The sequence below is a fragment of the Saccoglossus kowalevskii genome, chromosome 12 (genome assembly GCF_978046115.1).
Source record: "Saccoglossus kowalevskii chromosome 12, keSacKowa6.1, whole genome shotgun sequence".
Taxonomy (NCBI): Eukaryota; Metazoa; Hemichordata; class Enteropneusta; family Harrimaniidae; genus Saccoglossus; species Saccoglossus kowalevskii.
In genome coordinates, this window is record NC_140652.1 from 35,308,699 (window position 1) to 35,336,609 (window position 27,911).

Sequence of the window (27,911 nt, forward strand, 5' to 3'; positions counted from 1 at the left end):
TTTTTGTGGTTATGTATATCGACGCATATGCTGACTGCCCAAGCATACGCACCAGCATATTGGTTCGTGGGAAATATGAATATAACTGTAAACACAGCGAATAGACGAGATATTAGCTGCAGGTACTACGGACAATTAGGGACACGTGTTTAGAATATCAACTTCGGAAGTTCGAAAACAGCTGCTACGTTTTCCACTGTACATTGGACTACTGCAACAGTCACCTGTATAGTACGGAATGTCGCAAGGTTGAGTCGTGTGTGCCTGTCAAGAATCATATACTTAGACCGTCAGTGGGTATTTTAATCGGATCAACCAAAAGGTTAACAAGATCGCTCGTTTATTTTCATTAATATTCACCACATAGACGAATTTCATAATGCTGGGCGGAGGTTTGGTAAGTACCCCTATTAATAGGTGATTTATTATCCAGTGACTACCATTAGCGGTTATACCCATATATTAACGGTTATTTAGCGGTTATACCCATATATGTATTTGCATTTATCTGCATAATGTTACGACTATAGTCAAGAATAAACTACAAGATTTAGGGACAACATCAAAAGTTCAATGTAGGATAACAAACTGAATTCCTTTATTTTTATCCAAACCTCCACCGCCAACACCCCCCACTGAAACTTAATTGATAAATATTGATCATGGCGTCACACTACATTCACTATAATTAAATACAAATTGATAATCGGGCAGTAGTATGGCATAGCAGTTGGTTGTCGGGTGGGTGTAAAATCACTTTAAAAATGCACTACTAACAAAGAAAAACAAGCTTTATTTGCACCATTCTTTTAAGAAGTACATTTAATTTACAAAGGTATGTAGGAAATTGACCCCATTTTACGCACATATTTACACTCGGGCCAAACCATTTTCTCGTCTTGGATATTTTTTTTTTTTAATTTTCTGTTATTTTTGTTCATGATTGGATAGAAAAAAAAAAAAACTACAAATACTCCAAGATTTTTTTGATTTCATTAAAATATAAAATCGTTTTTGTAGGATGGAAACCTGTTGAGGTCAACCCCCCACCCACCCCAAACTAAAGCAAATAAGTTTTTTATCCGACATCGATCTTTTGACGTCGTCCCTTATTTGGTTAAAGTACAGGGCCGCCTATAGTTTGTTATTATAATTATTTTAAGGATATGTCTACATGCTTGATTTATTCGAATTCTTCAAATATTTAATCTTCTTAAATTCAAAATGATTTGATGTTTAAATTTGATCAAGTGTTAGGTCGGGAAAATAGGAACTGAAAATATATCCTCTATGCGCGACACATTGTCATTCAATGTCACAGAAAGTGATTTTAACCCCCCCTCTATATCTAAGAATTAATATAACATATATCAATATGGTTTAAGTTGTACATACGTTTGACAAATCATAAAAATATCACGCCTATAAATCAATATGGTGGACATATCTTGCTTATGAAAGCCATGACTTGTAAAATATAACGAAATACAAATACACACCAAAACTATAACTGGTAACTATAAGTCGTCTAACTTCTGGACTAGAAATTGAATTTATCAAAATTACAACATGACGTTACGCGTTAGAAAAAAAAACAGGTGCTTACTTTGTGAGTAGTTGATTGTCAGTCAAAGATTCGGCGTTACAACGTCCTCACCGATGACTTGTTGCTAATGTTCGTGTAGTTCACAAACTTGGCAAACATCACAACAAATACAGTAATGTAATATTATACTATACAGGCATTATATGCGATTTCCTGTTAATTGTTTAGGTTTGAAACAGCACATCAGCAAATTATGTTTATGTCTTGGCGAAATAATCACCTATGATAATTTATTTATTTTGTTTATTAATTTAAATAAATAATAAAAGATGAAAACAATTTAATCTTAAAAGCGTCAATAATATAAATAAACAAATTAGCAGTGCTAAAGTAATATGTTTAACATGGTCTTCCATAATAATTGAAAAACATACAGTTGTATTTTAAAATGTCATTATCTATATGTCGCTTTTTTGTGTCCAACACTGCGTTCTGCCACGTATGGAGCACGCTGAATGGTGTGTCCGGGGGAGGTGTATTTGATGTATACATATACACCTCTTGAACACAATCACCTGCAGACCATTACGTTAGTGAATGAAACTCGGCCAGTGGAATTGGCCATCCCATTGAGTCTGTGGCACAACTCACCCAGGGTAGGTGTCGTGATGCAACCACTATGCCACCAGTGACAGACCATAGACTCTAATGTGTAGCATTTTTAGGGCCAGGACTACTTGTATATTACATTGTGTTACGTAGCCCGCCTCTAAAACACAATACATAGTGTCATACCCAGTCATATTAATGACGCTTGTTTGTAAACAATGACACGCTATGGCCATCTGACGCATGCGCAGGTGACGACTCCCTTGCTTTAACCCAACCGTTATTGGCATCTGTTTATTCATCATGTGTTCTAGACTGGCAAAGTCGGGACTCCTTTGTAGCTTTTTTAACATGATGGCGAAAACTAGCGTTACTACAAAAGAAATCCCTTTAGCGGTCAGGTTAGTTTTCGCGATCACGCTAAAAGGACTAAAAGAACAATTAATTATTTATTTTTGTAAAACGTAAAAGAAGTCCTGACTTTGCCAGTCTACATGTGTTCGAGTATTTGCAGTCGCATGTTAATTACTTGAGACCGGTATATATATGTCTATTACGTGTTCACTCGAATATGAATATTTTTAATCACCTACTAGAACACGCTGTGACTATTCTACTTTAAATAACGCCAACTAGGTGTTTTTAAAATATTAGTTTGTGAACACTTTGTCCATTATATTGCTAATATTAATCATTCAGATGGTCTACATAAGTTTTGTAAAATATTTGTAATTATTTGCCCGACAAAGACGCAAATGAAGCTGTATGTAAACAAGCTAATACACAATAATTGTAAACAATAATTGTGCTTCCTAAATTTTGGTTACTCAAAACCTCTGAAAACCATTGTGCACAACCTTTGAACTTATTTTTAAGCTTTAAAAATGTGATTAAAATTATAACATTTTGTTCTTGTTCTGAATATATTGTAATACATTGAGGTATGCGTGACGTAGCCGTTACTGTATCACGATTTTGAACACATTGTAATACATTATGCATGAAGTAATCGTTACTGCATTACTGTTCTGAACTCATTGTAATACATTGAGTTATGCGTGAAATAACCGTTACTGCATTACTGTTTTGAACACAATGTAATACATTGAGCTATGCGTGACGTAGCCGTTACTGTATCACTATTCTGAATATATTGTAATGAATTGAGTTATGAATGAAGTAACCGTTACTGCATTACTTTTCTGAACACATTGTAATACATTGAGTTGTGCATGAAGTAACCGTTACTGCATTACTATTCTGAACTCTATGTAATACATTGAGTTGTGCATGAATTAACCATCACTGTATTACTATTCTGAACTCACTGTAATACACTGAGTCATGCGTGAAGTAACCGTTACTGCACTGAACTATTCTGTACCGTTACTATTCTGAACTCACTGTAATACATTGAGTCAGGCGTGAAGTAACTGTTACTGCATTGCTGTTCTAAACACATTGCAATACATTGAGTCATGCGTGAAGTAACTGTTACTGCATTGCTGTTCTAAACACATTGCAATACATTGAGTCATGCGTGAAGTAATCTGAATTTGATAATGAGAACTCAAGAAAGAAAATGCAAAACAATACATTTTTTGCATTGGTTGTTGTTTACCTTCTTCAATCTGGCTACCAAAAAGCGAAGCGGGGAAACAGACGGAGGAAGCTAGGGTCATGGTGGTTTCCGACACATTATTATTGATTCTCACAGCCTGCTTAGAGTATAACTGAACGCTTCTCAAAAATAACAATATGATTTAATTTCTCTCATATTCAATCATATATGAAATTTTATGTTACAAGCAGAAAGAGTTTTGACACGAAATATTGACACTGTTATATGCGCCGAATATGCGCTGAAAAAAAAACACGTATAGCTAACTGAAATTCTGAACATAACGTTGGACCACTGGGTCAGATCGTGATATATTGGGAAGAAGACTTGTATTTATCAAATTTAACAAAATTCGGCCGAATTCGTCGTTTTTGTGTGGAAAAATAAACAAACGAACTACAAATCTGACACGGAAGTTTCAGCCGAATTCAAATTGCACGTTACTGCGCATGCGGCAATGCATTATGGGAGAGGCATTTCTATTCTATACACGAATATTTCACTGTTAATAAATTACAGATAGGAAGAAATATTTCCACCAATAAAAAATAATGTAAAACCATGGAGGTCCATAATAAAACTAAGATAAATTAAGAGGAAGACAATGCGTAAAACAATATGTTTTCTTCGAATGGCCTTTTACAGCCTCGTTTTGGAAGATATACTCTGGGTTGTAAGTTCTCGCATATGGCAACGTGCACATGGTTACAGCGTGAGAATCCTTCAGCTTTCTACATGGTTATTTAAAACAGCGAATTTTACGTAAATCCGACGAGTGTCGATCCTAGTTATAGCCATAAACCGCATCAAGAACAGGACGTTAGGTAAGATTGCCTGTAAAATGCTACGACTTTTCCCATGTTTCTCGACCCGGAAGTAGTTTTTTTGTATGCAGTTTGTGTTTTCAGCAAGGAGCGTTTGTGTAAAACATTATCTCAAAGCGAACGATATTGCCCGAACGATAACATATGCTTGCTAAGTGGCAGCTGGTTGTCTATTTTCGAAAGTAATTTGTAAACTTAACATTACGTAGTGTTAATAACATCGGCAACGGCTGGGTAGGATATATTTATTCCACGTTCAGCTGGCGTCTAGGGATAGTAAATCCGATTAATACTTACAATCATACATACATGTATGTACTTACTCGTATACTAGTATGTACTATCGGGGTAGCCTTCTGGTTGGCTGCCCCATATAAGTAATGTTCACGCTACACGAAGTACGGGCTAAGATTTAAGGTAATCTCGTATGTTTGCATATTGTTTATACCCAAGGGAAACAGTGATTAGCACGGGCTAAAACGCTCAAACTTGTTACGAATATAACAAGTCTTCAGTCATCTTAAAGGCCCAGGTATACTAGTACTATAAATACACTTCTAAACAAAACAGCTAGTAGTAAACAGCTTCAGCCAAGCTCCTGTAAAAACGCGTTTTCTCGAACTTATAGGTCGATTATGTCGTGCCAAAGTGGATGTATTTGACTCTGAATATCACAGCAGTGACTGTGTGTAGTATTTATGACAATAAATAGTGTACATGTATGAGTTGAGATTTTGGCGGATAAAAGTAAAAAACATGATCAAGGGAAAGGGACGCGCTACTAAGCTTGAATAATTAACTGCTGTCAATCAATGTCGTGTGATTTTGAACCGCTGAAACAGGATGCGTCATCTAATCTCCACAAACATACGAGTACAAGCCAGAAATATCCCTAGTTGTAGAATTGCTTGCAGTCTATTGCGATTCCGATGAAAAATTCTTGAAAAATAAATATAAATTATGTAAAAAGGAGTGAACGCAAGAGGCATCCCTCGTTTACGAAATTTATATTTATTTTTTAAGAATTTTTCATCGGAATCGCAACAGACTGCAAGCAAGTCTACCCTAGCTATTTTAATGAAATGAATTTACTATTGTCCGAGGGTGTGTACGTGGTGATAGAGCATGTTCCGAAAATAACACAGCCTACTCGTATGACAGTAAATGGATCGTAAATGACGCCAATCTTATATTAATGCTTATTCGTGGTAATGCAAGGCTGGCAAAAACAGAAATTACATTCGTTTTCTTGGAAGTCCCTTTCTATTGCCAAGTCAGGGCCAGAGTTGGGAACAAATCCACTGTCATCAAACCCCGCATTTGTGTTGAATTCGTCAGGTGGTGATTAGTACTGATTCCCATCTACAATCAATCTCAAATGTATTATTTTTGCTATTACCACGTATCAGTAGCAGCATTTATGAGAGTGAAAGTGTGAGCGCCTTGCAGCGAATATATTTTTTATCGTTGACCACAGCGTGTGTACAATCGTGGTCATCGCCGTGGCATCGTAGTTCAACCATACGAGGATGGCAAATGACAAGATACGGTAAATCCGCAGTTCAGACGAAGGCTATTGTTGATATAAGAATGAATCAATGCCACACCACTTTGTAACACGTCCCTTATTAACTGCGTTATTAGTTTTGTCGTTACGGGATGCCTGTGTAGCCTCAGGTCCATGCTCTATAGAGGCAAGCCTAACTGGACCGTTGCGCGCTTAGCACAAGCTAGGCGTTCATGCACACTTTGTATGCCCATGCTAAGGAACTGGCCCAGGTCAGATTTAATCCATACATCAGACTACTATAGAACTGACAAGAAACCCATTGTTGTAGGTAGGAATTGGGGAGTACACCCATAGGATGCATGCCTCTGCAGAACTTGCTGTTAGTTGATTGACATCAGTTAACGTAACTCTAAAATTCCTGAATGCACTCGCATTTACCTGCTTTGTGTGTTTTTGTATTGTCATTCAAGTGCTAAACGCACAGATGCATACTTTTTGATCTAAGTGAAATCTCTGTGGGTTGACCTTTCGATCAACGTAGTTTCCCGGGCGACACGGCGGCTTGCCAATGAGAAACATGCAGACATAATTCTGACTGACATGGTCTTTGTCTTATTCTACCAACATACAGTGACACAGTGGTATGCTTACTCTGAATGGAATCATGAATATTTAAAAATTATCTTTAATGAAGGCATCTAACTTCTTGGCAGGACTGGTGCAAATTGAAGTCACCTTCTTGGTATTCAATTTTGTGAACATTAATATACATCTGTCACAGTTATATTGTGCCGTAATTTTGTGGTATTACACTGGGTATTTTCATTCTACCATATTAGGAAATGTGAATTCCAAATATAGAACTATTACGCATTCATTCTCTGTTATCTGCACGATGTTAACTGACTTTTATTATAAATGTATATTTGTTATTATATCAATGTTTAATATATATATATAACCAAAACATGCAGTTTCACAGAGCCATATCACCCAAACATTATTACATATCTCATAACAGGGACTATGTCATCATTGACATTGTCTGGTTTACTATAGTACTGTAAACTACTGTAAAACACACTGAAATAACTACATACCATTTTAGTGAATTTGACCCAATACATGAATTAACAAAATCTTAATTTAGCTAAAATGCTAAAATAAACAATCTCATTCTGAGAATATGAAAGAACCCTCACCCTTCCCATGGCTTTCGCTGTGTTGGAAGTTAATTAGTGATGTGGTGTATCCTGCGGCCATACTATCATGAGCGAAGCGAGTGAAAGTACAGCAGAATACACCGCATCTTGACTGTATTCAAAGTATTTTACACTATTACACGATATTGAAAAAATAAAATAACTTATAAACCATTTAATTTCAAAAGTGAAGCTCCTCTAAGTGTTAATAATTTCCACTCACAGTGAGTATTTATACATGATTACACATATACATTTGTACCTGCGTTATTGTATTAATAACATTTCTATTAATATGGGTTGCATGTACACATCAACCTATAAATACTCTCAAATGTAAATTTTTAATTAATGACATATACAGGCCATCATCAAAGCTTTTATTGACGGGTTGTGTTTACACATCAACCTATAAATACTTTCAAATGTAAATTTGTAATTTATGAGGTACATGTATATAGGCCATCATCACCGCTTGAACATGTATTGAACTATTGCTCTCATAACAATTATGAAATAAAAGAAGTTTATGAAGCATGCTTGAAATATTGATGGTTGTTAGTAACTAGTACAAACTAATCTGCATTTACAGTTTGTGTGATGTCTTTAATAGTTAGTAATAAGTCAGTAGTCAAGGTCCATCAAAAACTCTTATCTTATTACCAAAAAAAATTCAGTGTTCCTTGTATTTCCAACATGTTGCATAATCTTTGATTTACACACAGGTCATCAACTTTTTGGCTTTTTTTACAATATATGAAATATTTTTTTCAACTATTTTCATGAGATTTTATGTTTAAATATTATTTAATAATATTTTTCAATAATTTATTATTCCAATAATTGTGGACAATCCTGAATAGAACCACTACATGCATTTTTTTCATCACAGTACAAAATATTCAGATATGACAATATCTTGTCGCCATAACAACCAATGGTAAATTTACTCGATACTTGATAGTTTGGTGGTCATATTTATTTATTATTGTGAACAAGAACATAAATTATGACAGCCATTTTATGTTGAGAATCAAGAAAATCTGCCGATAATTTTAAATGGTTGTGTACTACCTTAGATTAGACTTTATTCCAGTGGTTTTCATATTGCATGTTATAATAATCTATATTTCAATCTCATTTGAATGTTGTAAAATTAAAGTAAAATAAAACAAGGATTCAATAGTATTGTACCTTGTTTAAATGCGAATCTGTGAATGTCCGAACACTATTAGCAAATGAAGTTCGAACATGAAATTGCGACCATTTTTGTACTGAAAAATCATCAACATCGAGCATTTCTCGGCTATTCAGATGGATTTTGTTCAAACTTGGTACATTATGGGACTTTGATGCATGTCCTTTTGTTTTAATGAATGTGGTTATAGTTCCATATCTTTTAGATGCTTTCACTGATTATATTCAAATTTTAAAATAGTCATTAGAGGAGAGTAGGAAATCAAACGAGCGGTGCACTGAGGTCATTACCGCATTTTATGCAAATTTATGCATAGATTCCATGACGCCGGCTAACCGCGATCGTCCGCGGTGGGCTCACACAGCAATTCACACTTATTGTCAAGACCATTAATGAACACAAAGAACTGGGAAATTATAAGGATCACAAAGTTCTAATGAAAAATTAAACCAATTTAGCTGAGCCAAAAGCTAGAAAAACTAGTCTATAATAGTTGACATTATTTATTTGCCTGAGCCTTGGAATAAAATCACAAAACGATCCAGAAAGACGTAGAGATCAACATAATATAAAATATGATCGCATTATTTTGTGAATATCATGCATGGTCTCAGAAAATGTTCAGAAAGATTAATGTTTCGCGTAGACCAAATATAATCACGCATAAGTATAAATTCAAAGTGTTTTAATACATTGGTGAGAGGTCGAATTTACGTGAACAACAACATGCACTAAGAAGGAAAAGCAAGCCAAAGTCGAAACAGGGTGTATCATACAACATGCGCTGCGAAATTTGAGTGATCGTCGACATCATTTTGGGGCACAATTGAACTTCAAGTACGTTGCGAAACTTGCTACGCGGCGATGCTGACATCAAGTGTGTGTTGACCGAAGTTTGACCCCAAGTCACGCACTGAACTGGCGCGTTACCTTAGCAACCCTTTTCTTTCTTGGTCCGTGCGTCGATTTCGTAAAATTGTTATTATATCCGGCGGTACTGTAATAACACAACCTGTATCCAACTCTGTATTGGCTTTGAATATTTCAACATCGTTTACTTAGTGTGCTGCTTTTCTAATAACGCAAATATGTTTACAGTATTGCATGGGCTCGAAGTATTTCAACTTTGCAATGTATTGCTTTTATAATAATTATGCAAACTAAATTATTTTTATTATTGTTGGGACACTAACCCGGGCTATTAAAGTGAATATGTAATATTAACCATACAATAACGTACAATATCATGCGTAATGTTAACTTTTTCTATAATAAACTCGCAGCACACTTCAATCGCATTATTCACGTACATTTCGACTGAACTCTAATAACCACGTGTTTGATTTACGTGCGGCAATGGGCAATGACCTCAATGAGTTCACGCACCAACATTTAAATTCGGGCCACCCAGTTTGACGCAAAACGATACAGTTACTTAACATTTGTTCAAAAAATCGATAAACTCTCACAAATACCATGAACGCGAAGAGTTAACTGAAAGGCAACGTTGTTTTTGACCCCCAAAAAAATACATCCATACAAGATTATGTGTGCAAGGTTAGATTTATAGAACGTACATGATCACTTAACTCTGTGTTTTTTTAATAATCATGTCGCACGTGAAACACAGGAGACATTTTAGTTCGTCCATTTCTTGTTTACCGATCTTCAACTTTTTGTCTGGAATGCGATACTGGCAAAGAATAAACATTAATGATACCCACTGTTGTCAAATCAACAAGAGGCTCGAATCAGGAAGGCTCGGCTATTTAAAACTTCGTAAATAACATTCTTTTCATGTGGTAGACTTTATTCAAGTATAACAAACGCACGTGAAATCTATGGACGAGTCATACCGTAAAATCTGTATTAGAAGCCCCATCTCTAATAGAAGTCGCACCCTTTAATTTTGAATAATTGAGAACCAAAATTTCATCATTTCTCATATGTGTAGATACTCTAATAGAAGCCGCATCCCCTCTGTTGCATTAAACTATTTTAATAGAAGCTGCGGCTTCTAATACAGATTTTACAGTAATACTCGTACCTTCGAAAGTTACAACTTTTACTCTTGGAACTGGTGATAAATACATGCATAAAATACAACATTGTTTCACGCAGCAACAATTCATATACAGCATTGGACTTATGGATTTTTATATTAATAAAATATGTGGGCCGATAATATTACCATATGCTTAGTATTTCCATGCCAACAATGCTCGTAACCTACTCGATTTAAAAACAGCTATTTGAAACAAAGACTCATGGAATCACAAAGGAAACTGTTAAGTACGTATTTCACACCTTTCCTACGACCAAGGTTGCAACCAGTACCGGTGGCCACCACGGTAGAGACCCCTAATTATAAGCAATCCGCGGCTCTCCCCGGTGTACCGCGTAGAGTCATGGTGATTACCGCGGTGAACCTCCCGTCTGATTTCCTACTCTCCCCTTATACATCATCTCATAGATACATTGTATACAGTGTAATGATTTGAGGCTATGACGTTTAGTTTAGTTATTTGCATAATGATATTGATACATTGTATGGAACATCTCGTGAGTATTTAGACTCAGTTCCAGGCCTAGCAGTTGAGCAATAAACAGTGTGTTATTCTTCTTTTGGATTTGGTGACCAATACTCACTTGGTTCACTCTACCTTGAGAAGTCTGTTCTCAGTTTACATACAGATATATTGATTTGGCGTTTGATTCAAAATGGCTGAATGGTGGCCGTTTGTGTGCTAAAAAATCATTAAAAATCAAGCATTTCTGGCATTCCGGAACATGATCTTAGTCATTTATGGATGGATTTTCTTCAATCTTCGTACATGAATTAGATATTATTGGTCCTTGATGCACATCATTTTGTTTTTCAGATCAAATTTAAAGTGGCTGACTGGCAGTCATTTTGTTTTAATGAATGTGGTTCTAGAGCCATATCTCATAATTGCTTTGAATTATTATGTTCAAATTTTATATATTCATTATGCATCACATATCATATATATACATATGTGTTGGTTTGATGATTTAATTCAAAATGGCCGATCTCGTTTATTTGCTTTATTTCTTTTCAGATTGCACACAATTATTTTCTGACTTACCACAATTGGAAATGGCTAACAAAAAATGAATCTGGCTAAGGGAATGGCTAAAGTTTGTAAAGGGGGCCATGGACGCATATACATGTTTAACAAGAATTCAACGAAATCCCGTCTGAATGGTCAACTAATCATAAACCCCCTTCTTTAGCGCCTGGTGACTTCACCGGTCAGAGTCAGGTGTCACACCCAAATAAAATGGCAGATTCTATAATGTTGATGAGTAACCTGATTAAGAAAAACATGGCTTTTTGGTCAGTTTATCATTGTTAATGCAACAAACATCAATCTTTGCTTTTTTTATAATCATTTTGTGGCATAATGGGTTCCAATTTAGGAGGTTACTTTGCAAGGTTACTCCAGGAGTGAAGATGGCAATTGTTCATCAAAATTTATAATATAATATAATGTACAATACCTCTTTAATAAACTAATTGAGCTGAATAAAATGTAATCAGATATTTCATTGTAATTGTAACAATGCGATTGACCAGGAAATATTTTCGTATTTTCGTGTTCCATTATTCAGCATAAATGCTGTATTCTGGTGACTGTTATATAGAATAAATGCTGTATTCTGGTGACTGTTCTATAGCATAAATGCTGTATTCTGGTGACTGTTATATAGCATAAATGCTGTATTCTGGTGACTTTTATATAGCATATATGCTGTATTCTGGTGACTGTTATATAGCATAAATGTTGTATTGTGGTGACTGTTATATAGAATAAATACTGTATTCTGGTGACTGTTCTATAGCATAAATGCTGTATTCTGGTGACTGTTATATAGCATATATGCTGTATTCTGGTGACTGTTATATAGCATAAATGCTGTATTCTGGTGACTGTTCTATAGCATAAATGCTGTATTCTGGTGACTGTTATATAGCATATATGCTGTATTCTGGTGACTGTTATATAGCATAAATGCTGTATTCTGGTGACTGTTCTATAGCATATATAAATTATCTTTATTATTATTATTATAGCATATATGCTGTATTCTGGTGACTGTTATATAGCATAAATGCTGTATTCTGGTGACTGTTCTATAGCATAAATGCTGTATTCTGGTGACTGTTATATAGAATAAATACTGTATTCTGGTGACTGTTCTATAGCATAAATGCTGTATTCTGGTGACTGTTATATAGCATATATGCTGTATTCTGGTGACTGTTATATAGCATAAATGCTGTATTCTGGTGACTGTTCTATAGCATAAATGCTGTATTCTGGTGACTGTTATATAGCATATATGCTGTATTCTGGTGACTGTTATATAGCATAAATGCTGTATTCTGGTGACTGTTCTATAGCATATATAAATTATCTTTATTATTATTATTATAGCATATATGCTGTATTCTGGTGACTGTTATATAGCATAAATGCTGTATTCTGGTGACTGTTCTATAGCATAAATGCTGTATTCTGGTGACTGTTCTATAGCATAAATGCTGTATTCTGGTGACTGTTATATAGCATAAATGCTGTATTCTGGTGACTGTTATATAGCATAAATGCTGTATTCTGGTGACTGTTCTATAGCATAAATGCTGTATTCTGGTGACTTATATAGCATAAATGCTGTATTCTGGTGACTGTTCTATAGCATAAATGCTGTATTCTGGTGACTGTTATATAGCATAAATGCTGTATTCTGGTGACTGTTAGATAGCATAAATGCTGTATTCTGGTGACTGTTATATAGCATAAATGCTGTATTCTGGTGACTGTTATATAGCATAAATGCTGTATTCTGGTGACTGTTATATAGCATAAATGCTGTATTCTGGTGACTGTTCTATAGCATAAATGCTGTATTCTGGTGACTGTTATATAGCATAAATGCTGTATTCTGGTGACTGTTATATAGCATAAATGCTGTATTCTGGTGACTGTTGTATAGCATAAATGCTGTATTCTGGTGACTGTTCTATAGCATAAATGCTGTATTCTGGTGACTGTTATATAGCATAAATGCTGTATTCTGGTGACTGTTCTATAGAATAAATGCTGTATTCTGGTGACTGTTATATAGCATAAATGCTGTATTCTGGTGACTGTTCTATAGCATAAATGCTGTATTCTGGTGACTGTTCTATAGCATAAATGCTGTATTCTGGTGACTGTTCTATAGCATAAATGCTGTATTCTGGTGACTTATATAGCATAAATGCTGTATTCTGGTGACTGTTCTATAGCATAAATGCTGTATTCTGGTGACTGTTATATAGCATAAATGCTGTATTCTGGTGACTGTTCTATAGAATAAATGCTGTATTCTGGTGACTGTTATATAGCATAAATGCTGTATTCTGGTGACTGTTCTATAGCATAAATGCTGTATTCTGGTGACTGTTATATAGCATAAATGCTGTATTCTGGTGACTGTTCTATAGAATAAATGCTGTATTCTGGTGACTGTTATATAGCATAAATGCTGTATTCTGGTGACTGTTCTATAGCATAAATGCTGTATTCTGGTGACTGTTATATAGCATAAATGCTGTATTCTGGTGACTGTTCTATAGCATAAATGCTGTATTCTGGTGACTGTTCTATAGCATAAATGCTGTATTCTGGTGACTGTTATATAGCATAAATGCTGTATTCTGGTGACTGTTCTATAGAATAAATGCTGTATTCTGGTGACTGTTATATAGCATAAATGCTGTATTCTGGTGACTGTTCTATAGCATAAATGCTGTATTCTGGTGACTGTTATATAGCATAAATGCTGTATTCTGGTGACTGTTATATAGCATAAATGCTGTATTCTGGTGACTGTTCTATAGCATAAATGCTGTATTCTGGTGACTGTTATATAGCATAAATGCTGTATTCTGGTGACTGTTCTATAGAATAAATGCTGTATTCTGGTGACTGTTATATAGCATAAATGCTGTATTCTGGTGACTGTTCTATAGCATAAATTCTGTATTCTGGTGACTGTTACATGTATATAGCATAAATGCTGTATTCTGGTGACTGTTATATAGCATAAATGCTGTATTCTGGTGACTGTTCTATAGCATAAATGTAAATGCTGTATTCTGGTGACTGTTATATAGCAGAAATGCTGTATTCTGGTGACTGTTATATAGCATAAATGCTGTATTCTGGTGACTGTTCTATAGCATAAATGCTGTATTCTGGTGACTGTTACATGTATATAGCATAAATGCTGTATTCTGGTGACTGTTATATAGCATAAATGCTGTATTCTGGTGACTGTTATATAGCATAAATGCTGTATTCTGGTGACTGTTATATAGCATAAATGCTGTATTCTGGTGACTGTTATATAGCATAAATGCTGTATTCTGGTGACTGTTATATAGCATAAATGCTGTATTCTGGTGACTGTTCTATAGCATAAATGCTGTATTCTGGTGACTGTTATATAGCATAAATGCTGTATTCTGGTGACTGTTATATAGCATAAATGCTGTATTCTGGTGACTGTTCTATAGCATAAATGCTGTATTCTGGTGACTGTTATATAGCATAAATGCTGTATTCTGGTGACTGTTCTATAGCATAAATGCTGTATTCTGGTGACTGTTCTATAGCATAAATGCTGTATTCTGGTGACTGTTACATGTATATAGCATAAATGCTGTATTCTGGTGACTGTTATATAGCATAAATGCTGTATTCTGGTGACTGTTCTATAGCATAAATGATGTATTCTGGTGACTGTTATATAGCATAAATGCTGTATTCTGGTGACTGTTATATAGCATAAATGCTGTATTCTGGTGACTGTTATATAGCATAAATGCTGTATTCTGGTGACTGTTCTATAGCATAAATGCTGTATTCTGGTGACTGTTATATAGCATATATGCTGTATTCTGGTGACTGTTATATAGCATATATGCTGTATTCTGGTGACTGTTATATAGCATAAATGCTGTATTCTGGTGACTGTTCTATAGCATAAATGCTGTATTCTGGTGACTGTTATATAGCATAAATGCTGTATTCTGGTGACTGTTCTATAGCATAAATGCTGTATTCTGGTGACTGTTCTATAGCATAAATGCTGTATTCTGGTGACTGTTACATGTATATAGCATAAATGCTGTATTCTGGTGACTGTTATATAGCATAAATGCTGTATTCTGGTGACTGTTCTATAGCATAAATGCTGTATTCTGGTGACTGTTATATAGCATAAATGCTGTATTCTGGTGACTGTTATATAGCATAAATGCTGTATTCTGGTGACTGTTATATAGCATAAATGCTGTATTCTGGTGACTGTTATATAGCATATATGCTGTATTCTGGTGACTGTTATATAGCATGAATGCTGTATTCTGGTGACTGTTATATAGCATATATGCTGTATTCTGGTGACTGTTATATAGCATAAATGCTGTATTCTGGTGACTGTTATATAGCATAAATGCTGTATTCTGGTGACTGTTATATAGCATATATGCTGTATTCTGGTGACTGTTATATAGCATAAATGCTGTATTCTGGTGACTGTTATATAGCATAAATGCTGTATTCTGGTGACTGTTCTATAGAATAAATGCTGTATTCTGGTGACTGTTATATAGCATAAATGCTGTATTCTGGTGACTGTTATATAGCATAAATGCTGTATTCTGGTGACTGTTATATAGCATAAATGCTGTATTCTGGTGACTGTTATATAGCATAAATGCTGTATTCTGGTGACTGTTATATAGCATAAATGCTGTATTCTGGTGACTGTTATATAGCATAAATGCTGTATTCTGGTGACTGTTATATAGCATAAATGCTGTATTCTGGTGACTGTTGTATAGCATAAATGCTGTATTCTGGTTGACAATGACAATCTCTATGATTCATGTCTGTCCACATTTTGTGCAATTTGTAAGAAAATAAGAACACATTAGATAAATTAAAAATAAATTGATTGTAATGCAACAGAAGCTGTACCCCTTATGCTAATTCTTGAGCTCATATTTACTAGTAACACAAACATGTGCAAATTGATGACAGGAATTTTAGCCTTTAATCGCAATTGAAAAATCAATTATATTTTACTCATGCAATTACAGTAATTACCGGTAGAGCCAATTAAAAATAATGTCTCCCAACCGGCAACTCTACCTTAATTAGATTTTCTGGCTTTTCCAACTGTTGATTGAAATGATTGTTTTTAAAATGAAACCCACATCACTCAACATGTTCATTTGTATATTATTTTCTCCTTTCAGCATGCTATTGGTCAATATAAAAGGGTCACTGTGATTGGCTGTAAATTATTTTCTCCTTTCAGCATGCTATTGGTTAATATAAAAGGGTCACTGTGATTGGCTGTAAATTATTTTCTCCTTTCAGCATGCTATTGGTCAATATAAAAGGGTCACTGTGATTGGCTGTAAATTATTTTCTCCTTTCAGCATGCTATTGGTCAATATAAAAGGGTTACTGTGATTGGCTGTAAATTATTTTCTCCTTTCAGCATGCTGTTGGTCAATATAAAAGGGTCACTGTGATTGGCTGTAAATTATTTTCTCCTTTCAGCATGCTATTGGTTAATATAAAAGGGTCACTGTGATTGGCTGTAAATTATTTTCTCCTTTCAGCATGCTATTGGTCAATATAAAAGGGTCACTGTGATTTGGCTGTAAATTATTTTCTCCTTTCAGCATACTATTGGTCAATATAAAAGGGTCACTGTGATTGGCTGTAAATTATTTCCTCCCTTCAGCATGCTATTGGTCAATATAAAAGGGTCACTGTGATTGGCTGTAAATTATTTTCTCCTTTCAGCATGCTGTTGGTCAATATAAAAGGGTCACTGTGATTGGCTGTGAATTATTTTATCCTTTCAGCATGCTATTGGTCAATATAAAAGGGTCACTGTGATTGGCTGTAGCTTAAACAAAATTTGAATGGTATTTCTAAGGGCAAATCTTTGTGGGCTTTCGTGACCAGCAAATAATAAATTAAAATAAAAGTAAAAAAAAAATGTATGATAAAAATAAATAGTTAAAAACATGATAAAAAAATGCCCAAATAAGGATTTTATTTTAGTCAGATTGGGATGAAGGTATTGTTGTTCAAACCAGCAACCATGTTTGGTTGTGTCGATATCATCTGAAATATAGATAAATACATACTTGTACTGGATAATGAGTACAAGTCATAAAGATATCAATTCTTTGCACTGCCGTCACATAACTGTTTTGTAGAAAAAGTTCTTGTTTTCTCATTTTTGTCCAACTCTTGATCTTTTCACCACCTGTTCCCTATTTTTATCGCAAATGCACACAATAGTTCTGCTTATAATCTGCACTTTCCTTCAGAAGATTGGTATAAAAATATCCAAATCTTTTGAGTAAAAACTAGAATAAATTTAGCAGCGGATGAGTTAAACATAATAAATTGTTGTTAGTCCCAGTCAGACTTGGCATCTTGGGGCTTATTATGTCATATAATATAAATAACCTAATTTTATGACATTTTATGACAATGTATAGTCACATGACATAGTGTATGCATTGCCAAATTCTGGTAAAAATGTTGAAAGGTTTACAGTTTATATAAACATGTATAGACTAGTTACATTGCTAACAATGTGCCCAACCTGTTGCATTCATTTCTGGGGGTTTTGTATAACAAAAGATTCCGTCTGTTTTGTGCCATGTAAAAATTAGCATTTGTTACATGTACTGATGTATTCTTATTTGCCCATTATGTCACAAATGTGTGGTATAGTAATTTAGTACAAGGCCGATCATAGTGGCGACATGTGGCGGGTGATGGCATAGAATAGAGAATGTCCACTACGTAATGTTTAATGAAAACATTCATGTTGTGTACAATTCTATTTCCTATTGTGTCATGTATATTGATTGGAATTTAACTTTTACTTGAGAAATCTCTAAAATTCTTTACATAACGTCAGATAGAACAAATATAATATATAAGTAATGTGCTAAAAAGTAGAGCAGTATTTTTGTTTACATTCATAGTTTTCAGAATATATTTCTTTTATACAACTAGATGTTAGTCATTCACTACATAGAAGATGTATTAAAATAAATTGAAAAAATCTAACATTGGTGAAATGACTAGAACTATGGTATATTTTTTTTTAATTTTATTTAATTTTATTTTATTTGATAACCATGTTTATTTCATTACAATATGTGCTATGGAATTAAAACAGTTATGAAACAAAAATTAAATTAGACATAAGCATATTTAGAAAATAAGTATTGAGAGGGCTTAGTTATTTATTGACTCAACAGTCTGTCAACATTTGAACAGTCTATTGATTTTGAACAGTATTAATATTTTACTTTTCAAGAGCCTGTTTCACATTTAGCTTGCCTAAAGGCCAACCCATTTTTTTTGTTTGTAGAACATCATTATTTAGGGTGGCCTAGACTTCCTCTTTTTAGCTCTGCTGTCATCGCAGATGACCCAGCGGAGCTGTTGGTATGGGGGTCTCTCCGTTGTATGTCCCGCATCCCGTGTCCCACGTGAAGTTTTCCTTTAAACAACTTCTACTTTTTTTTGGAATGTATTTAATCGTCCTGGAGTTCTCCCAACTAATTTGTTTTATGGATGGCAGTGAGAGTGGGTACAATTTGATTTGTTGAATGAAACAATTATTGGAAGACACAAATAGTTTTGAGAACAAGGATAAACTATCGCAAGACTTTCTATTTTGCTTGCTGTCAACTGATGGATTAAAATCCACCGACAAAGGAGCCAACTTCCTTTTCTATTTCAGTATCTCTGATATAGACTTTGTAAGCCGAACGTCGGCTTTATTTTCCGATGTCAAACCAACTAATTTCTCGAATATTGCCGAATATTGTTGATCTTTGAGGTTTTTAGAGGGATTACCACAGTTGCATCACGTTTTTCGGACCCACTAATGACTGATTTACTTTGAGCCGAATTTGTGCTCTCATTCATTGATTTTTTAGTTGATCTAAACATAACAGTAGGCACATGTATATATGATACTCTATGCTAATATGGCATTATAAATCATAGAGCACGTCCATTATCGTTTCAAGTGGCAGGATTTATGGCATCTCAGCCTCCTAGAATTTGTTTTCAGTTTATTGACATGTTCACTTTTTCAGTTATGGTCTTCAGAGTATGTAATCTATTCTTGTATTTTCTTATTTTTTTTTAAAACAAGTTGGGTTTACAACTAGACAAAAATTGCATTTTTGACTCATTCAGAAAATACGCACTGTATGAATTGCATGATGGAAATTAACAGTGTACTTATTGACATAATTACTGAAAAGCTGAATTTATTAAAGCAGCAACATTTAACCAGTGCATATACACAACATTTAACCAGTGCATATACACAGCATTTAACCAGTGCATATACACAGCATTTAACCAGTGCATATACACAGCATTTAACCAGTGCATATACACAGCATTTAACCAGTGCATATACACAGCATTTAACCAGTGCATATACACAGCATTTAACCAGTGCATATACACAGCATTTAACCAGTGCATATACACAGCATTTAACCAGTGCATATACACAGCATTTAACCAGTGCATATACACAGCATTTAACCAGTGCATATATACAACATTTAACCAGTGCATATACACAGCATTTAACCAGTGCATATACACAGCATTTAACCAGTGCATATACACAGCATTTAACCAGTGCATATACACAGCATTTAACCAGTGCATATACACAGCATTTAACCAGTGCATATACACAGCATTTAACCAGTGCATATACACAGCATTTAACCAGTGCATATACACAGCATTTAACAATTATAAATAACTATTTTTTGTTTGTATTACTACTTTTATTAATTATTGTTATGGAACTTTAGTTACCTTACTGATATCTATTTATGGAAAAACAGAAACTACCATTCATATTTTTTGTAATAAAAAAATTTCACTTCATCCATAGACTCTCCACTCTACTGGACGGTCTATACATCACCAGACCATCCGGCAAAAAACATTTCTTAATATTTTTTGTTCTTTAAGGTAGTTCTCTACCATTAAATCATTGATCACAGTAAATAATTTAAAAAGTTCTGTGATGACATAAACATGTACATGCAAGTCATTTATTTTTCTAGTTTTTACGGAGAAAGAAAGATGTTTTTTAAGAAAACAAACATACAATATCCCTTATAATCAGAAATTAGTGTCTAAGCAGATCATGACTACATTCCAAACATTTAATTAATGCTAACTATACTTCTTTTTATTTATTTATTTTTTTCTATTTTCCTACAGAAAATATGTGCCATTCTGACGGGGAGACAAAACAGTAACCATAGAAACACACCACCCTGCATCAATCGGATCTGCTCTAGATTTGCTATGGCTTATTCAAGGAAACATATATTTGCAGTTTTGTGTCTTTTCTGTTGTCTTATCTTTTTATTTATCTTTGCTACCAGTAATCAATTCTCAACTTACAAGACCACATTCAGGTAAGCTACAGAACATTATTATTTTGTATCACTAGAGGGCGCTGTCACAAAAAAAGTGTTAATTTCTTCATGACTACAGTTCATTATTCATGTTCTGTTATTAAAATACAAATAAGTAAATATTTCACAAGAATTCATTCAAGAATGTAATCTATAGAGACCTTACATCTTTTCACTCACTAAGTCTATATTAGAGATTTGATACTGGTATTTTATTCTTTTTTGAGGACCACTGAGAAGGTTACATTTACCGTATTACCCCGGGCATGCGCCCAGGGGCCTGAACATACAAAATCGGGAAAAATTGGGGGTGGGCGCTTACCCGAGGACCACCCGATTTATTAACGCACCCACACACGTGACAAAATTACAAAAATAACGATGATGCAACAAGTTCCCATCGTCGGCATGCCTCATTATGGTTATCGTAATGGACTTGAGGTCGGCAAAATGTTTTTTCTTCAATGACAGAAAAATAATCCACATGATCGTAATGCCATAGCTGTGATGAAGGATGAAAAGAAAGTAGCAAGTTTACGACGTGATGTCTCAAAAGTGCTAGCTCCCGTTATGGATTCACAGTCAGCGAAGTGCTACGTTTTGAAACCAAAGTGCTTCAAACCACTCACCAAGGTATGGATCGTTGCAATATTGCAATATTGGATTCATCGTGAATGAAGAGAAAGCAGAAAGTGTGCGCCACATGCTGCGTGGTTCATCTTACGTCGTTAAGTTCCAATGAGTTTTTACGTAAAAACACAAACAAAGCGGCCCTTTTCAGGGCCACCACACACTCCAAAAAGAGAACTACTGTAACAAACACACTATTTAAATAAATCAAACTTGTTCGTTTTTGACAAATAAAACTTTATTATTGACCCCGTTCTTGGCTAAAAATGTAAATTTTGTGAAAACAGGGGGTGGGCGCTTGCCCAGGGAGGGGTGTGTGCCCCGGGGTAATACGGTAGCTACCCTGTAAGATTTCTTACCAACTTGTATTAGGTAATAACCTTAAGTCTTGTGAGTTTGAACTGAATTCAAATTTTGCATTACTGAGCATGTTGCAGCACATATATTTGTATATGCAATGCATTATGGGAGATAACCTTTCATTGCACATTGTATTTAATAAAAAACTAGTATCACCATGGAAACTCACTAAATTATGTAATTTTTTGATTTCACAATGTTACATTTCATATTAGTTTTTTCATCCATTATCACCTAGCAACATTTAGAGATATGAATAAATAATCTCACTATATAAACTAATGTAAAAATGACAATTTTGACAATTTTTTCATTTTGTATTCTTGTATCTCAAAAAACCATCTGATGACCCCAATTTTGTTTTTATTTTTTCTGTATTTTGCTGGTATAAACTAATATCTTTGAAAGTATGACTTCCTTAGGGACGACATCAAAAGATCGATGTCGGATAAAAAAGTGAATTCCTTTAGTTTTTTTCCAAAAACCCCCCTACCCCCCACTGAAACTTAATTGATAAATATTGGTCATGGCGTCAGACTACATTCACCATTAGTATTCCAGTAGTATTGCATAGCAGTTCGTTGTCGGGTGGGTGTAAAAAGATTTTACAAATGCACCTCATTTGACGCACAGATTTACACTCGAACCAAACCATTTTTCTGTTTTTTCCCTTTTCGGTTATTTCTGTCCATGATTGGATAGAAAAATAACGAGCTACAAATACTCCAAGATTTTTTTGACTTCATTAAAAAATAAAATCGTTTTTGTAGGATGGAAAGTTTTTGAGGTCAAAACCCCCCACCCCCAAACTAAAGAAGATAAGTTTTTTATCCGACATCGATCTTTTGACATCGTCCCTTAACCTCCTTAAGCTATATGTATTTATCATGTAACATGTACAAAAATGTATGCAGGAAAATGTTAGATACTTACTTTTGTTTTGTTTTGAACTCTCTTGCCTGGCTTTGTTTCAAACTCATTGACATGAATTTTGTAATTTGTTTGTGATTATTTGTTTCAATTATCGAGTCATGTTTTTTTTTATTTCTAGTGGAGGAGTATCATATATTTTGCATGGATTGGCAGCAAACAATGTCACCAAATCAGTATCAGCTATAAGGGACAATACTGTAAGTACATCCATGATTACAACCAGAGTAGCATCAATGACTCAGACTCATACAAAACTCTGGCTGATTATTACTCATGCTTTACAATGACTCAAATAGCTTTTTTTTATCATTTTTGGTCAACCACTGATGGTGTTCAGACACCTAATGCAATATCCTCTTCATTCTCACTCTTAAAATGGTGCTTTTTTAACGCTTAAAATGTATCCAAAACCCAGTATTTCTGCCATTTCTGGACAGAATTAATTCAAACTTGGTATGTACTTTGATTCCTGTTTTAAAACCTGATGTGTACATGTACTGGTAATACTGTAGAATACTTTATTTTCGCTTGGTATTTATTTTCGCTGAAGGGATAATTCCGTGAAAATAAAATCCAGCGAATATACTTTTTTTTCTATATTTCACATCAAACTCATCAAAAACCAGTGAAAATAAATTCCATACAAAACGCCCAAAAAGCCTTTTCAGCGAAAATTAATTCCAGCGAAAATAAAGTATTCCACAGTAGCTGTCTTTGTGTCACTTTGTTTTAAAGACTGCTGTTTTAGATCCATATCTTGAACATGCTTTAAACTAATTGCCTCATGTCACACATATTCTTTTGTACATTTCTTTCAAGTTCTAATTCAAAATGGCTGACCTGCTTCAGAGCTGTTTAATATTACATAACATTTTGTATTCCACTCAACTATCTTGGCAAATAGATTTGACATCTTTGCAAATCATTTTGTAGCAGGGCTTCCACTCCTCTACCAATGATAATGAATTTGTAGTGATTTGTGGCAATTGGTTATCAAAAGTCTTGTATCAATTATTAACTGTACGTATACTGTAAAACATGTTGAAAAAACGACATACAATTTTCGCAAATTGTGGTAAAATGACATAATAGCGAAATGTTGATTTAGCGAATCTCTCTTGTCATTGTTGATTCCCTGTTTTCACAATACTTGTCTGTCACGTGTCAAAACAAATGTGCAGTTATCACCTCCATAAAAACAAAGAAAAACTGTCAAGTGTAATTATGAAGCGCCCTAGATTTTTATGTTCCGGATTACTGTATACAAATCACCATGTCTTGGCCATTTTGAATTTATAATAACGTCATTAGCGACATCTTGAATTAGCGAATCAGTTCTCGCTAAAAAATGATATGCTCGCAAAAACAACATGTTTTACAGTATATACATTGTATTAGTTGTTTGTTTACTTCACTTGTACATGTAGCAGTCAATATGTTTTGTGTTCTATTTTGGTTAATGTCCTTTGGTAATGAAATGATCTATTATATAAATATAAAAAGACATATGGGTCACTAATTCAATTGTTTACTTTTTTTTTATTCAGTCAAAGAATGTGACTAAAAGTGAACCGTTCCAGAATAACAGCCAGATAGACAAGGACATGAGACTGGAACAGTTGCATGAACTAACAGAGGAGGACGTACTAAAAGAAGAACAAGATAAGAAACATCAAGAGGAAGAGCAACAGACAAAATCGCTTCAGGAGGTGCAACAACAAAAGGAACAGCTGCAAATTGCAGAAAAAAAACAGAGCCTAGAGGAAAAGGATGAAAAAAATCCAGCTCAGGAAGAGGAAGAGCAGGAGCAGAAAGAAGAGCTACACAATGAACAGAATCAGAAAGAAGCAGAACAGAAGACAAATGGGGCGATTGAGTTAGCACAACAACCGCAAACATGCAAACTGAAATACAACATTGCATTGTTGAAAATGCATAAATGTAGTAGCAGTACGGTTCAAAATATCTTACTACGGTTCTCAGAAAAGCACGATTTGACTGTTATCATGCCACCACGTGGAAATTATCTTGGATATCCATCGCCTTTCAATAAAAAATTCATGATTCAAGTGCCCTGGAATGAGTATAATATATATACGTATCATTCTAGATTTAGCTACAAAGGTAAGTATTACCAAGTATGGTTAACAATTAGCCTCATTAACTGCTTCTATCATATGAATATTTCTGGTTTGGGTTGGTGTGCTTGGAATCGTTTGTCTCTGAATCGTTTGTTTATACATCTATTTATCTGCACGCGCACATGTGTGTGCGCATGTGTGTGCACATGTGTGTGCGTGTGTGTACTTGGATTGCTATATGTTGCGAGGACAAAAATACATATATATAGCTACTTCCGAGGACATACACACCTTCCGAGGACCTTTTTCATAGTCCTCGGAAAACATAATTTATATTAATAGTTAATTCGATTATTATTACGTTTTGCGTAGCTTAGCTTTAGTATCGGGGGAAGGTATGGTTCACGTTATATTAATATTAATATAATTGTACCATACCTTACCCGGATACTAAACCTAAGCTTCGCAAACATTTCTATGTTCAGTCACGGGATATTCAACTCTTGTTTAATTAAACCTAATTAAAATGCAATTCTCCATTGTATTGCATTGTAATTGAGTTTAATTAAACTCCAATTAAAACGCAACCCTATATAGGAACGCGTTTTAATCGAGTTCATATCGCAACTATATTAAAAGTTAATTCAACTATATTAAAAGTTAATCCAATGAAGTCCTCGGAACATATTGCAATACAAGTATGTGTGTGTGCGCATGTGTGTGCATGTGTGTGCGCCCTGTAATTTTAAGTATTTTGTACATACATGTAGTATTTATGTACAATTTATGTGAAATATGAGTGGAAATCTAGTGGTGGAATGAGTAACAATTACTGTAAAAGTGAATGAGTGCTCGGTATTTTAAGTACTTATTCGTTCATGTCAGACTTGTAACAAATTAGATATACTGCTGCTGCATTGTTTCCATTCTACTTGTATATGTACCACCTTTTGTATTGATTTTCTAGGTATATCAGAGGTTATGCCAAAGGACACAGTCTACATGACTGTACTTCGTGATCCAGTACCAATGTACGAATCTTCATTTACATACTTTCGGATAGGAGGGCGTTATGGCTTAAAAGGATCTAATGCTCTGGAACAGTTTCTCATGAACCCAGACGGCTATTTCAAATCTAATTCAAACAAAGGGCGTGTGAAGAACCCGATGTTGTATGATTTGGGTTTTGACCCAGAAAATATGTACAGTATGGATAAAATTGACAAGAAAATACAAGAGATTGACAGCATATTTAAAATTGTGTTGATCTCTGAATATTTTGAAGAATCTTTAATATTATTGAAAGAAATTATGTGTTGGGACATGGAAGATATTGTTTACTTCAAACTGAACTCACGGAGTGCAAACTCTGTACATAAAGTCTCATCAGATTCAGCAAAGAAGATTCGTGAATTCAACGCTGGGGATGTCAAACTGTATAATTATTTTAATGATTCTCTACAAAAGGCTATGGATAAGTATGGCAGGAATAAATTGGCTACTGAGGTTGCTCAGTTGAAACAACGCATACATGAACTTGAAACAAAATGCATTGCCAGAACACTTGAAACAAGCAACAGGGTGTATAGACCACCGGGTCTAAACGTCCAAGATTTTAGTCTGAAACCTGGTATGGACAAAGACTACCAGTGTAAGAGCATGACAACACCTGAACTGATGTACACATCTAAAGTTCGTGATAAGTTGTATGCCAAAATAAGAGAATATACAGCAAAGCATGCACCTGTCGAACAATGATATCGTTTTCCCAAATAAGAGGCAGTTTTTGTTTTATATAATCTCATCCTAATTCCTTTTTATTTAAATGAACCTTTTTTTCATTTAAATATGTTTAACTTTATTGCTTGGTCTGTCATACATTCTTCTTGTTTCTGTTACTTTAATGTGATACTTAATGTATGTCATGTTACAGTCATTAATACCAACTCGTAATCAAAATTCAATTGTTATTCCCAAATTTAAACCATCATATTTATTGGATGAAGAGTTCATAGAATACTATAACAATAATGAACTCCTCACAGTGCCCTATTGGATAAAGAGTTCATAGAATACTATAACAATAATGAACTCTCCATAGTGCCCTATTGGATAAAGAGTTCATAGAATACTATAACAATAATGAACACCCCACAGTGCTCTATTGGATGAAGAGTTCATAGAATACTATAACAATAATGAACTCTCCATAGTGCCCTATTGGATAAAGAGTTCATAGAATACTATAACAATAATGAACTCTCCATAGTGCCCTATTGGATGAAGAGTTCATAGAATACTATAACAATAATGAACTCCCCACAGTGCCCTATTGGATGAAGAGTTCATAGAATACTATAACAATAATGAACTCTCCATAGTGCCCTATTGGATGAAGAGTTCATAGAATACTATAACAATAATGAACTCTCCATAGTGCCCTATTGGATAAAAAGTACTATAACAATAATTAACTCTCCATAGTGCCCTATTGGATGAAGAGTTCATAGAATACTATAACAATAATTAACTCTCCACAGTGCCCTATTGGATAAAGAGTTCATAGAATACTATAACAATAATTAACTCTTCATAGTGCCCTATTGGATGAAGAGTTCATAGAATACTATAACAATAATGAACTCTCCATAGTGCCCTATTGGATAAAGAGTTCATAGAATACTATAACAATAATGAACTCTCCATAGTGCCCTATTGGATAAAGAGTTCATAGAATACTATAACAATAATGAACACCCCACAGTGCTCTATTGGATGAAGAGTTCATAGAATACTATAACAATA

At 34.4% G+C, this 27,911-nt stretch overlaps 1 protein-coding gene across 2 annotated transcripts; it reads left to right on the forward strand.

Moving 5' to 3' along the window:
- The first annotated feature begins 238 nt into the window (after window positions 1-238).
- LOC100378174 (galactose-3-O-sulfotransferase 2-like) lies at window positions 239-27,065 on the forward strand. Of its 2 annotated transcripts, none has more exons than XM_085506609.1 (5): window positions 239-397; window positions 20,903-21,102; window positions 23,144-23,222; window positions 24,573-25,149; window positions 26,074-27,065. In XM_085506609.1, exons 1-5 carry the CDS (start codon window positions 380-382, stop codon window positions 26,862-26,864), a joined length of 1,665 nt encoding a protein of 554 aa, XP_085362735.1. In that variant the 5' UTR covers window positions 239-379; the 3' UTR covers window positions 26,865-27,065. The 2 variants fall into 2 exon arrangements, with proteins under 2 accessions (XP_085362735.1, XP_085362736.1); XM_085506610.1 differs by lacking the exon at window positions 239-397 and adding an exon at window positions 4,424-4,600.
- Window positions 27,066-27,911: the final 846 nt, after the last annotated feature.

Bases quoted from the DNA above. Each gene is read 5' to 3' on its own strand.
- LOC100378174 (XM_085506609.1), top strand. The intron at 21,103-23,143 runs GTAAGCTACAGA...TTTTATTTCTAG, and splicing joins ACTTACAAGACCACATTCAG to TGGAGGAGTATCATATATTT. The intron at 25,150-26,073 runs GTAAGTATTACC...TTGATTTTCTAG, and splicing joins TTCTAGATTTAGCTACAAAG to GTATATCAGAGGTTATGCCA.